This window comes from Protopterus annectens, chromosome 5.part0 (assembly GCF_019279795.1).
Source record: "Protopterus annectens isolate FY-2018-M chromosome 5.part0, PAN1.0, whole genome shotgun sequence".
Lineage (NCBI taxonomy): Eukaryota > Metazoa > Chordata > Ceratodontiformes > Protopteridae > Protopterus > Protopterus annectens.
Window position 1 is genome coordinate 1,744,405,839 of NC_056735.1, and position 12,507 is coordinate 1,744,418,345.

General features: G+C 42.6%; 1 protein-coding gene across 1 annotated transcript in view; it reads right to left on the reverse strand.

The window, feature by feature from the left end:
• Nucleotides 1–12,507, reverse strand: part of LOC122802411 (chromatin assembly factor 1 subunit B-like) — an 857,184-nt gene that overhangs the window by 377,011 nt on the left and 467,666 nt on the right. Inside the window, exon 5 of the mRNA XM_044072033.1 lies at nt 5,907–6,010. Within this exon, the coding sequence (XP_043927968.1) occupies nt 5,907–6,010 (104 nt within the window). The remainder of the gene's footprint in view (nt 1–5,906; nt 6,011–12,507) is intronic.

Genomic DNA, 12,507 nt, shown 5'->3' on the forward strand with positions numbered 1-12,507 from the left:
GAGAAAAGTTGAGGAGATAATCCTTGGGCTGTAACAACAGATGCCTGGTCGGAGCGGTTAGCCAGTTGTCCAGACAGGGGAATATCTGGTACCCTTGCAGCCTGAGATGGGCTGCCACTACTGCCAAGCATTTGGTGAATACTCTGGAGGCTGTGGTGAGACCAAATGGGAGTGATCTGAACTAGTAATGACTGGGTCCCAGCCTGAAATTAAGGTACTGTCTGGAGCGCCTTTCTATTTTCATGCGATAGTACGCATCTTTCAGGTCTATAGAGCACATGCAGTCATGCATCCTCAACAGGGGTAGGATAGACTGACCATGACCATCCTGAATTTTGTGTTCTTTACCTATTTCTTCAGAGAAGTTAGGTCCAGAATTGGTCTCGGGTCCAAGTCTTTTTGGGTACCAAAAAGAACCTGTAATAGACACTCGATCAGACCTTATCAAGAAGGAGCTCTTGGATTACTTTCTTTTTCAGCAATTTTGCTATTTCTACAGCTGCATCCTCCCTTTGTCTGGGTGGAACATCAGGGAGATAATGGTTTGGATTTTTTTTTTTTTTTTTGAAAAGTGAATGAAGTATCCTCTGGATACGATCCTTAGCACCCACTAGTCATTCGTGATGGCTTCTCAGGCTGCAAAATCCAAGGAAAACTACCCCCACCCCTCGACTGCCTCCACAGGAAGACAGTCTAGCAACCACTCAGGAGTGCTGGAAGGGTCTGTCCAAGAAGGGTTCCAGAGACCCTTGGTTTTGCGAGCCTCCTCTGCCACATGGGCAGCTTCTATCATTTTGGTTGTTTCCTCCTCTGCCTCTGGGAGAAAAGTCTCCCGGAAAGTTCTGAAAGGAAGATTGAGGTTTTTTGGACCACATCTTTTTACTGCCACACTGGTTCTTAGAAAATGTCCTTTGTGGAGTTAAAAAGGCAGATTCTGATGGCAGACTGTGGGAGAGCAACTTGTACCATGGGTCCAAACAAGGTTGATACGTCAAAGGGCACACTTACGAAAGACGCCTTGAAGGGATCTGCAAAGGCACACATTTCTTCCACCAGAGCAGCCTTTTTGAGGCAAGGCAGGAGAGGGCTTGGGGATCCAGGGGATGAGAATGTTGGGACCACACCAATTTCAGATACCACTAAATTTTTCTTGTGTGTAGTCTGGCCAGAGAAAGCACTGGAATGGTGGATACCATGGAACCAAAGTCCTGAAGACTTCCCTTGGTGTGCAGTGTTGCTCTGAGTCGAGATGTTGGAAAAAGCTGACCAAACTGTGAACCGTTTCCTGAGAAAGAAAAGCATGCATCATGAGTGCGTCCAGTCTGCAGGTCTGAAATACTAGGTACTGAGTGGATGTGAGATGAGATTTTTTTTTTTTTTTTTAAATTGACTGAATTTCAGCAGTGAAGAGATGTACCGTTTAACATACATGCTGGGGGGGGGTCCATGGAGAGAGTGGATCAGAAGGTCATCAAAGAAAGAGAAAATCTGAATCATCTGTGTGTACAATTAAGCCACCACTGGAGTGAGACACTTACAGACTCTTGATGCTGTAGAAAGACCAAAGGCCAAAGCAGCAAACTGAAAATAAAAAGAGCCAGAGATGAATCGGAGGAATACCCCGCAAGAAGGTCAAATGGGAATGTGAAGTTAGGCATCCTTTACGTCTAGGGATACCAGAAAGGGAGGAGGGTAAGAAGAGAACATTTTGAAATAAGGGACTTTTAGGAAAGTGTTAAGAAGAGAGATCCAGAATAGGTCTCCACTGTCCTTCCTTCCTTGATACCAGAAAGATTCTGAAATAGAAACCTTTTTCCCTGAAGGAAGTTGTCTCCCTTTCTATGGTACCCTGACCTAGTAAGTCCTGAATAATAGGTTCTTGCAAAGCAAGCTGGGTGACAGAAGGAATAGACATGCCCTTTAAGTATGGAATCTTTTCCCAAAGTCATGGCATAGCCTTCTTTGATGACAGAACCCATTTGCCTGTAGTTAATCTTTCCCAAAAAGGAAGATGACAGAGAAAAACTTTTAGATAGAGGGAGAGGGGAGGGGTACTTGGGAAGGTGGTCACAAGTTATTGCTTCCAAAGGGAGGCCTCCCCAAAGGAGATTCCCTAAGAAGTTTGCCTGAAAATCTTTTCCTTGGTGAATTTCTTTGTGAGTGGACCTACGGTCCCTCTTAACAAAAGAAGTGGACTTGGCTGATTAACTTTTAAGATATCAAGGTACTGTAGAAAGTAGAATTTTTTTGTCAGTACACTGAGTCTGTGGCCCAAACACAATATCCTTGTCCTAGGACGAGTCTAGCATTTAATTTGAAGCCCTCAGGGATGGGGTGACTGCGCAGCCGTGCATACAGTCTAATGACTGAATCAATGGCAACAGTCCTGAAGCAAGCATCCACAGCATCATAACTACATTTACGCTGTTTTTGGCTATTTGTGCAGCTTGAGTCAGTAAGGCCTGCATATGCTGCTTATAATCTGCTGTGGGTCTGACAACCTTTTACAAAGACTGCAATATAGAGAGCAAATATTTGGTCATTTTGGCCTAGTAGTTAAAAGCTCTGAAAGCTAGGGTGGAGGATGTGTAGACCTTCTTTCCCCACCTATCCACAGCCCTACTATCGTTGTCAGTGGGAAGGGCATGAGCAGTAGGCAGCAGCTTAGATGGCTTATCCAAGGAAAGGAAGATTGCAGCTAGGTCAGCCACAAGATTCTTATACAAGCATTTAATGTCATCAGGTACCTTATACAACCAGTCTAGTCTTTTGTGTAGTGGTGGCTGTGACTCAGGAGCTGAAGCTGTAGACTTGGAAGGCATCCTGACATACCTCCAGTATTGCAGGCCTGGAGAAGGATCTGGACTCCCCATTTTCTGAAGGCTATATCATCCCTTTTGTACATCAGAGATTTGCTATGACTGTCACTCAAAATGGTTCATCATGTTCTGAACAGTTTCTCCAAAACAGGCCTCTTCAATAGGAGAATCTGGTGAAAGGGAGTCTTCTTCACCCAAAGAGAGCAGAGCCAGAGGAGACCATTGTGAGGAGTAATCCACACAACGATCAGAGTTTACCATCTTGCTCATCCTCAGAGAAAGAAGAATCTTGGGGATGCACCCGTGGGGCCAGAGGCAGCCGAGTCACAAAAGAAGACCTCAAGGGCCACAATAGTTTTAAATAAGCCCTGGGATAAGCCAATCCACTCATTTTCCTTAGAAACTGTAAGTGCTATATGCCTAGTTTTTTTTTTTTTTTTTTTTTGTTTTTTTTTTTTCCTTCTTCTTCTTTATAGGCGTGACATCCGCCTGAACAAGTCTGTGAGATTTAGGCCTCTGGTGTACTTTAGAGTAACTGGAACCTCTTCCCAGACTTGGATTTCAAGAAATCTGTGTAGTCCCTCCAAGGTATCCACCGTTTGCAAGGCCAAGGAGTCATACAAGCCTCCAACAAGGTCTCAGTATCGGGCAACTGAGAGGACATCTGATGTTTGGCATAATGGTTAAGGTGTTTATCTTATAAACCCAAGGTGCGGGGCTTGATTCTCATTATGGGGTAACTGGCTAGGCTTAAAATGGCCATCAAGGGCAGCTAGATTCATAGATTACCACTAGGTTATCTATGAACCTACCACGGGGTTCATTAACCTCAGCGAGTACATCGGACTTGGAAAAGTTATACTGCAAATCATCTTGGGCAGAATGGTGGCATCAGATGATGGGAATTCCATCATCTTTGCTTGGGCTAGGTGTTTCAATGTGTTTCAAGGAACATGTTAAGGGAGGAAAGCATCAACCTGAGGGTTTTTGGAACAGACGACTGGCGGAGCAGGACTTGAAATCATGTTCTAGGCCTCAACAGAAAAAGCACTTGCTATGCAAATTCTTGCATGTAATCTGCCTACTGCACTCACACTTACCTCTCCTAGCTGACATTTAATTAAAAGTTTTGTACTCACCATAATTGGATGTCTGTGTTGTCCACTTTCATTCTTCAACACATGGAGGTTCGGGTCTGATGCTTGGATCTGACCAGACCACATACTCTAGACTATGGATACACCATAATGCCTTAGTCCATCCCAAATACCTCAGATCAACTCTGCTGGCATAAGTACCCTATAACTACGCAGACGCAGGAATAGCTAAAATAAAAAGGGCTCAAACCCAGAACTATAGATATGGAGAGTACATAACCTAATCTGATGTGGTCCTTTTCGTTCTTCCTCAACACATGGAACAGAGTCTCCAGCTACCCTGATCTTGAGTGGCCCTCATGGAAGGATATTCAGGAGTACCATCAAGCAAAAAGTGCCCCTACTTCTAGATACAAAGTCCAATTTATAATGCATAACAAAGGTATGAGCAATGGACCATGTGTCAGCTGCACAAATATCAACAGATGTTCTTGACCGAAAAGCAGATGAAGTAGCCATGGATCTAATTGAGTGAGAGTGTTTTAGGTACAGGGAATGCCTTGTTGAGAACAGATCCAAGAGATACGATCAGTGATCCATTTAGCTAAAGTAACTTTGGTGAAATGGAAACAAATAAATGATCTTTAATTTGTTTTGCCATTTGTAAATAAAAATGCATTCAAAATTCTGTACACATCAAGGAGATGGAGCATATTTTCTCCATTGTTTGAAAAATTTGAAAAGATGACCAGTAAATAAATGGATTGCTTAGTGCTTGATTTAAAAGCTACATTAGGTAAAAAAAAGAGGGTTAGCTTCCAAACAAACACCTGTCTTTATGGAAAATAAAGAAAAGAGGTTTTAAAAAGCGAGCCTTGAGTTCATAAATCCTGCTTGCAGTTTTTCATAAAAGAAATTGTAGGTAATTTTTTGCTGAAAGTTCAAACGTTTTCGGAGTTGGACCTTGCAGTACAACCATTGGACCCCAGGGAGGTGGAGGATCCTATATTGGTGGTCTACAGAAGAAAATGCTTTTTAGAAATGCTTTGAATAACTTAAAAGAAGCCAAGAAATATTTTTTATAATCTCTGGTATGAAAACTGGAAATGGCTGCTAACTGCAGCTTAATCAGAAAGACTACCTTCACCTTTAAAAAAAAGTAGCCAAAAATCTGTAGTGCAGAAACTGGAGCAGAAAAAGGTCAGCATAATTTTATAATGTCCAAACTGAAAATCTTTTCCACTTGCCCTTATAAATCTTCTTTGTAAAGCCTTTTCGTGAAGATAAAATTATGGAACAAACTGGGGAAGAAAGCCTGGGCTGTCTGACCACCATTGGAAGTGGAGAAACCATGTAGTTAGCTTGAGGGCCTGAATATTGGGATGGCTGACTCCTGCGGGGTGTGACAGAAGGTCTGAAAATGGTTCCAGTATCCAAGGAGGATAATCAAGGTAGGACCACAGGAAGGGTAACATACCTGTCAAGGCCAGAAGGGGCAATGAGGATGACTGAGCTCTTCAGCCCGTTAGCTTTCTGTAGAAATTTGGGAATCAAGGGAAGTGGGGAATAAGAGTAAATGAGACTGGCGGGCCAAATGCGAGAGCATCTCTCTGACTCCTTGATGAGGGATTAGGGCAAAATAAGTGCTGCACTTGTTGAGGAGAGAAGGAAAGTGGTTGCAGCAACAAAACATAAACCTGCTGGTATACATCCTGGCCAGTATCTTTATTCCCTTTTAGCTGACTGGGAAGTTACAACTGATTTACCACCAACGTAAACCTTGCATCAGGAAGCAGAGTAGCACAAAAAAAGTACCACAAAGAGAGACTAATCCCAGGAGAAACTAAAACACAACTGGCTCCCACGGCACTAGAAGGGTAACCGTAAAAACTCAGAAACCTGGAAAATACATCAGAACTTACTGGTCTTCACAAGATGCCTCCCAAACAATTTTTATTCGATTTTTCAATTAACTTCTCTTATCTTTTACCTTTATTGACATCCCACATAATTGCAGTATTATCCACAGAGCCAGATACCAAGTTGTTCCCATCAGCTGTCCAGCAAATGTCATAAACATCCTCAATGTGTCCTCTAGGAAAGTCATACAAAGAGAAAATATAAATGGAAAATATTGGTAATGAACCTAAAAATGTCTACATTTCAAGAAAACAGCAAATTAAACTTACAAAAAACAATACACAAAAGTTACACACTTGCCATAATGACAGATTTGCATGTTCACACTCCATTACCTTCACCAATGACAGACCACAGAGGTCTTGCCCAGCTCAGCAAAAGAAACAGACTCAAACTCCTTCACTTCACTGATAATGCTTATGTGCCTCGCTAACTTTCCAGATCTACAGTGTGCCACTAAAGAGCACAACAGCACAGAAAAAAAAAAAAAAAATTATATATATATATATATATATATATATATATATACACACACATTATTACACCATCAATATATGCTGTATTAGACCCTATCAGCCAAGGCTGGGGCGAAAAGGGTAGGTATATTGAAGAAATGGACCACAACCAGTAAAGAAACTACAGCTGGTGGGTTAGCAGCTTAACTGTAGATATGTCTGACTATGGTCACTGCTGCAGTTACCGCATTAGAAAACTCTGTCACATGCTATGGTACAACATCCAGTCCCAGGGATTAGCACCCTTTCCTGGGCTCACACCACCTTCATCTCAGGCATCTTCACGTCCCTGGTATAAAGTCAAAGTTCACCTGTGCCATGTTTTATTCTTTATTACTTTGCCCTCAGTAGAACAGGAAGGCTACAGTTTCCATATAAACCAAGGGCATGCATTATGAAAACCAAGACTGCCTTGGCTCAGGCAAGAAATCCCCCCCCCCTCCCTTTCTTCCTAAGGAACTTGAGCAACAAAAGAATAATGGGAGAGGTAAGGATATGGCTTGGTCTTGCACTCAGTAAGGAGGAGAAACAAGCATAACTGTACTGTATTCTTCATGTGGGTCACTGCTGCAATCACATAACAGTCCCAAAGAACACCCCAAAAATGCTGCATTTTGGGTGGAAGGGGGACACAATCAAAACATATTTGTTCCAATGTTGTCTGCCCACCCACCCCATTTCAATTTTTCCATTAGGACAGCTGGACCCATGCACTTCAGTGAGTTCCTATTCTATCTTGTCAGCTTTGAAAAGTAGGTTTTCGTGCTCATCAGCTACACAGCTGCAGAGGAGAGTATGATGACTTTCAGAATGGCTGAAGCACCTCTATTTTTACAGCTTTTCTTTGCCAGTGTGGAACATCCAGCAAGAGAAGGAAAAGGGAATAGTGGGTTGAAAAAATGAATTTTGCAGCCCTGGATATTACAGTCCCATGCCAGCAGGTAAAGGGACAAAATACATAGTTCCTTTAGAGAGATTTTTTTTCTTTTTGTTGTTGCTATTACCTACTTCAAAACCACATCTAACTTTTCCAAATTTTGGAGAACAGCTTTTCAGGACAGGAAAAGAAACTGGTACAGTAAATAAGGTTTTGCCTTCCTACGCCATTTTCTCAGTATGTTTTCTTCACCTCAGGACCAGAGTTATAAAATGGAATGTTCATGACCGTTAAAGTGGTGAGATCCATTACATTCATGACATTAGTCAATCTGAGCAAGGTACACCAGCAGGCAATACCACCAAAATATTACAGTTGTAGCTAAACCATCTCCTGCATTAGGAGATACTCTCACATCAATGTTCACCACAGCAGAGACAGCAGTGGATTGGGACCAAGTTTTCTTTAACAGTTTATGGTCTAGAATATTTAGTTAACACACTCTCTTGTAAAGTCCACTGTATGGACCTAGTACTTAGCAGCTCTAAAAGAAAAGATAGAAGATATAAGAAGCACTTCTCCAAGTGGTCAACAACTCTAGACATCTTGTTTGGGAAATGCACCACAAGGCTCTGGCTGTGTAGGAGTCTTCTTTAGAACCACTGCAGAAACCATAGTGTCAGATGATGACCAATCATTCCTTCCTACTTCATCATTTCTAGGATTTCCCCAAATCTGAAGTTGTCAAGAAAATAATGTCCTTTTCATCTTCCAAGTCAGCAGTAAGAGACTCCATGGTGGAGTCAATGTGCTATCTCTTACATATGATCACCTTATGGGAAGGGAGGAGCAATCAGATGAGCAGGAAAACCTACTCTTCAAAGTTGACAAGATCGTAGGAATGCATTGAAGCACATGGGTTCTGCTTTTCTAATAGAAAAAACTGGAAGTGAGGGGTGGGCAGACACCAACACTAGAACAAATACTGTTTGGGTGAAAGGGGGATACAATCAAGCAAAATGCACTGGCTCAGTAGCAATAACAAAGCTAAAAGTGGCATCAGTTTTGGTGCTTAATTTTTTTTCTAACACCAATATCTCAACATTGAGAAAACACAGAAGTACATAAAGAGGAGATGAAAGCCAACAGCAGGAAAATCAACCCTGAATATCAAGGTAACCTTGAAATAAAATCGCAAGGGCATAGAGATCTAGAACAGAACAGCAGGAGATAATGATGCCAGCAAGACACCTGCCAATGCCAGCCTCTGAAGAATCGACAAAAAAAGGTAGCCAGCAATTAGGAAGGATTTGTTACAATGGAATCAGTGGGTACATAGCCAAAGATGGTCTAGACTGCACTAAAATTCTAAAAGAATAGAGAGAGAAAAAAAGTTATGTCTTACCATAATGTTCCATCTGTGTTGTTGATCTTCATCTATTCTTGATCTCTGGGTTACAGTTCTGATCCTTGGAACCGATCCGGCTGTTATATAGCTCGTGTCAGCAAAAAAAAAAATCTCTCTAACTAATACTCTACCCACAATGCCCCTCTCTACATTACCTCAGATCGAGTTTGCAGACTTACAGAAACTAATACAGTGAGACCTAATTCAAGTCAGACGCCATGCCCAAGGTGTATCCTAAAAGGGAATCCCAGGACAGCAAGTCGCTCCACCAGGACTCTATAAGAGGGGGCACATGAGGTGGGACGCAATAATAGATGAAGATTAACATAGATGTAATGTTACAGTAAGACGTAAATTCTTTACCTGATGCTGTCAATCTTCATCTATTTCTTGACTTCTAGGACAGAGTCCCCTGCTACCTTAGATCTTGGGTGGCTCTACAGAAATACATTCTTGAGAACCACAGAACCAAAGGAGGCTCTTCCCTTTGCGGACCATATCTGATCTGTAATGAGTAATAAAGGTATGTGGGGTAGCCCATGTTGCAGATGCGCAAATTTCAGACATGGAAGCTTAAGAATGAAAAGCAGCTGATGTCACCATAGATCTGGTGGAATGTGCCTTCACTGTCAAAGGAAGCTTTAGATTCTTTTTATTTTAAATAAAGGAAATACAATCTCTTAAGCATCTTGACAGAGTAACCTTGGAGATAAATTTGCCCAAGGTTGCACCCGCAAATGAAACAACTGTTCTGACTGCCTGAATTGCTTAGATCTGTCTAGGTAAAAACATAACTGCCTCTGCACATCCAAAAGGTGTAAACAATATTGGCCCTTATAAGAAAAAAATGGGAAAAATACAGGCAAATCTACTGACTGATTGATGTTGGCCTCTGAAACCACTTTAGGAAGAAAGGATGGATTTGTTCCGAGTGAAACGATCTTTAAGGAAAAAGTACAGTTGTGTACACTTACCATAAATGTAGATGTTAAGAGTGTATTCACTGCTGCAGTCAATTACATTTGGGTTATCTGCTTGCAGTAGCCCTCAGCCGGCCTGATTAACAAAGTCTTGGGTTCTACGTTGGTTGCTGTCCCTTCTTCCATGACGTCAGGTCATCAGTGGTATAAAACATGCAGTCGACGCCATTACATCAGTTTTTCTTGCCCCAGATGTCAGGTGCCCCCCTAATAGGAAGCAATTAAATCTATAAATACAAGGATATACCTCCAACAGAAAAGCAAATATACCAAAAAGCTTTTAGAGCATAGTAAGTGAGAGTAGAGGTATAGCCAAAGGAAGAAAAGGGGTCTGGAGGGAGGGTAACCAGAACTGCAACAGTGAATACACTCGAACATCTACATTTATGGTAAGTGTACACAACTGTACTATGCTCTTCATGTTTCACTGTTGCAGTCATTACATTTGGGTAGATTCCCAAAGCAAAGGTTGGGAGGAGGAATTTAAATAGAATTAGGACCAGCTATAAGACCTGCAAGACTGCAGTAGCAAACCGAGCCCTGGATTTAGAGAAAATTGGCAAATGATAATGCTTGTGAAAGTATGTACAGAACTCCAGGTAGCAGCTTCTAAGATGTCCCTAGTAGGGACGCCCCTGAGACAGGTTGTAGAGGTGAGATGCAGCCCTAGTTGAATGGGGTCTGATGCCCTGTGGGACAGGTTTTCCATGGTGCTTATAGCAGAAATGAATGCAGTGGCCTATCCATTTTGAAATGGGTTGTTTTGAAATAGCTTTCCCCTCTGTCCTTGCAGCAAATGCCACCAAAAGTTGTTCAGATTTCCTTTGAGGTTTAGTCCTGTCCAAGTAGAATCTAAGCTGTCTGTGCACAACTAAAGAGTGCAGTATCCGTTCCCCTTTGTTCTGTGGGTTAGGAAAGAAGGTAGGGCAAATGAATGAACTGATTAAGAGCCACACTGGACACCACCTTGGGCATGAAGGAGGGATTGGTTCTGAGGACACCCTGTCCACATGAAAGATGATGAAAGGTTCCAATGCCATAAGGGCCTTAGTTCAGATACCCTTCTTGCAGAAGTGATTGCCAAAAGGAAAGCTGTTTTCCAGGAAAGAAATTTTAAATCTGCAGTAGCAGCTAGCTCAAAAGGAGGAAGAGTGAGTTTCTCCAAGACAAAGTTAAGATCCCAGGCTGGAATTGGAGCTCTCCTGGGTGGCCTTAGATTTTTGGCCCCTCTGAGGAACAGCTTGAGCAGTAGGTGAGAGAAAAGGGGAGGGCTCTATGTTATAATGAGCTGAAATGGCTGAGGCATGAATTATGACGGAGGAAAAAGACAAGCCCTTATGAAGCATGTCAGTCAAGTATTGTAGAATCTGAGGTAAACTGGGCACTGCTGCGTTCATTCCTTGAGAGTGGTACCAAGCACAGAATCTTTTCCATTTTGCAGCATAAGATTTTCTAGTACTAGGCCTCCTTGCCTCTAAAATGATATCCATCACTGATTTACTGAGAGATGGTAAAGGAGAGATTAGGTAATTAGCCAGGCTGCTAGGTTCAGGGTTTGCAGCTGAGGGTGTAGAATCATGTTCTCCTGCTGAGACAACAGGGAAGGCGTCTAAGGCAGGTGCCAAGGAGCCAAGCGTGACACACTGGTCAAGAGTGGGTACCAGTGTTGGCGAGGCCAGTCTGGTGCAATTAAAATCGTCCTTGGCTTGTCCCGTTTGATCTTTAGCAGTACCTTGGAGAGCAGAGGCAGAGGAGGAAAGGCACAAACAGATAGGTTTTTCCAGCTGAAGAACAGAGCATCCACTTTCCAAGCTTGCTTGTGGGGAATCCCTGTGCAAAATTTGTCCAGTTTATGGTTCTGGGGGGAGGCAAACAGGTCTATATCTGGGCTCCCCCATTTGCTTGTCAACAGGTTGAAAATCCTTGGTTCCAGTTTCCACTCGTGTGGGTCCATGAGGTTTCTGCTTAGTCCGTCTTCCAGTGTATTTAGTTTTCCTGTCAGGAATTGAGCTTGTAGATTCACTTGGTAGCTCAAGGATGTGTTCCACAATGCCATGGCTAGTCTGCTGAGGGGGTAAGAATGTGTGCCTCCCCCCCCCCCTGCTTGTTTATGTGCCACATGACAGTGGCGTCTTCCGTCTTTACCATTAGTTGCTCTGGAAGAATGTGATCCTTGAAGGCTGTCAGAGCATTCTGTACAGATAATATTTCCTTTTGATTTATGTGCAGGTGCATTTGATATGGGTTCCATTTGCCCTGAATGCACTTCCCTGCCAGGTGAGCCCCACATGCATAGTCTGATGCATCTGTTAAGATTTGTTTGGCAGGGGGTAGTGTGAATGGTAGTCCCCTGTTTTGGTGGCAGGCCTCTGCCCATCAAAGGGCCTCTAGGCGTAGGCAAGGTATGATAGGAATCCTTGCTTCCAGATCCTGTGAATGTTGACACCACAGGCTTTTTAGATACCATTGTAGTTTCCTCATATGCAGCCTTGTATATGGAATTAGAAGAATGCATGAGGCCATGAACCCCAAGGCTTGCAGTGTTTGCCTTGCAGATAGCTGGGTTTTTGTGGCCATTTGTTTGAAGTAAGTTGTCAAATGTATCCGTTTCTCTGGCATGAGGAAAGCCATCTGGGAAGTTTTATTCAAGCTTGCTCCCAGGAATATAATTTGTTGACAGGGTACCAGGTGGGATTTCTTTTAGTCTATGGTGAACCCCAGACAAGTCAGTACCCTTTAAACAAAAGCCAGATGATTGAAAAGAATGTCCTTGCTTTCTGTCTAAATTAGACAATCGTCCAGGTATGGGTATATTTGAATATTTCTTTGCCTGCAAAATACAATGACTGGAGCTAGGCACTTTGTGAATACCCACGGCACAGTAGATAAGC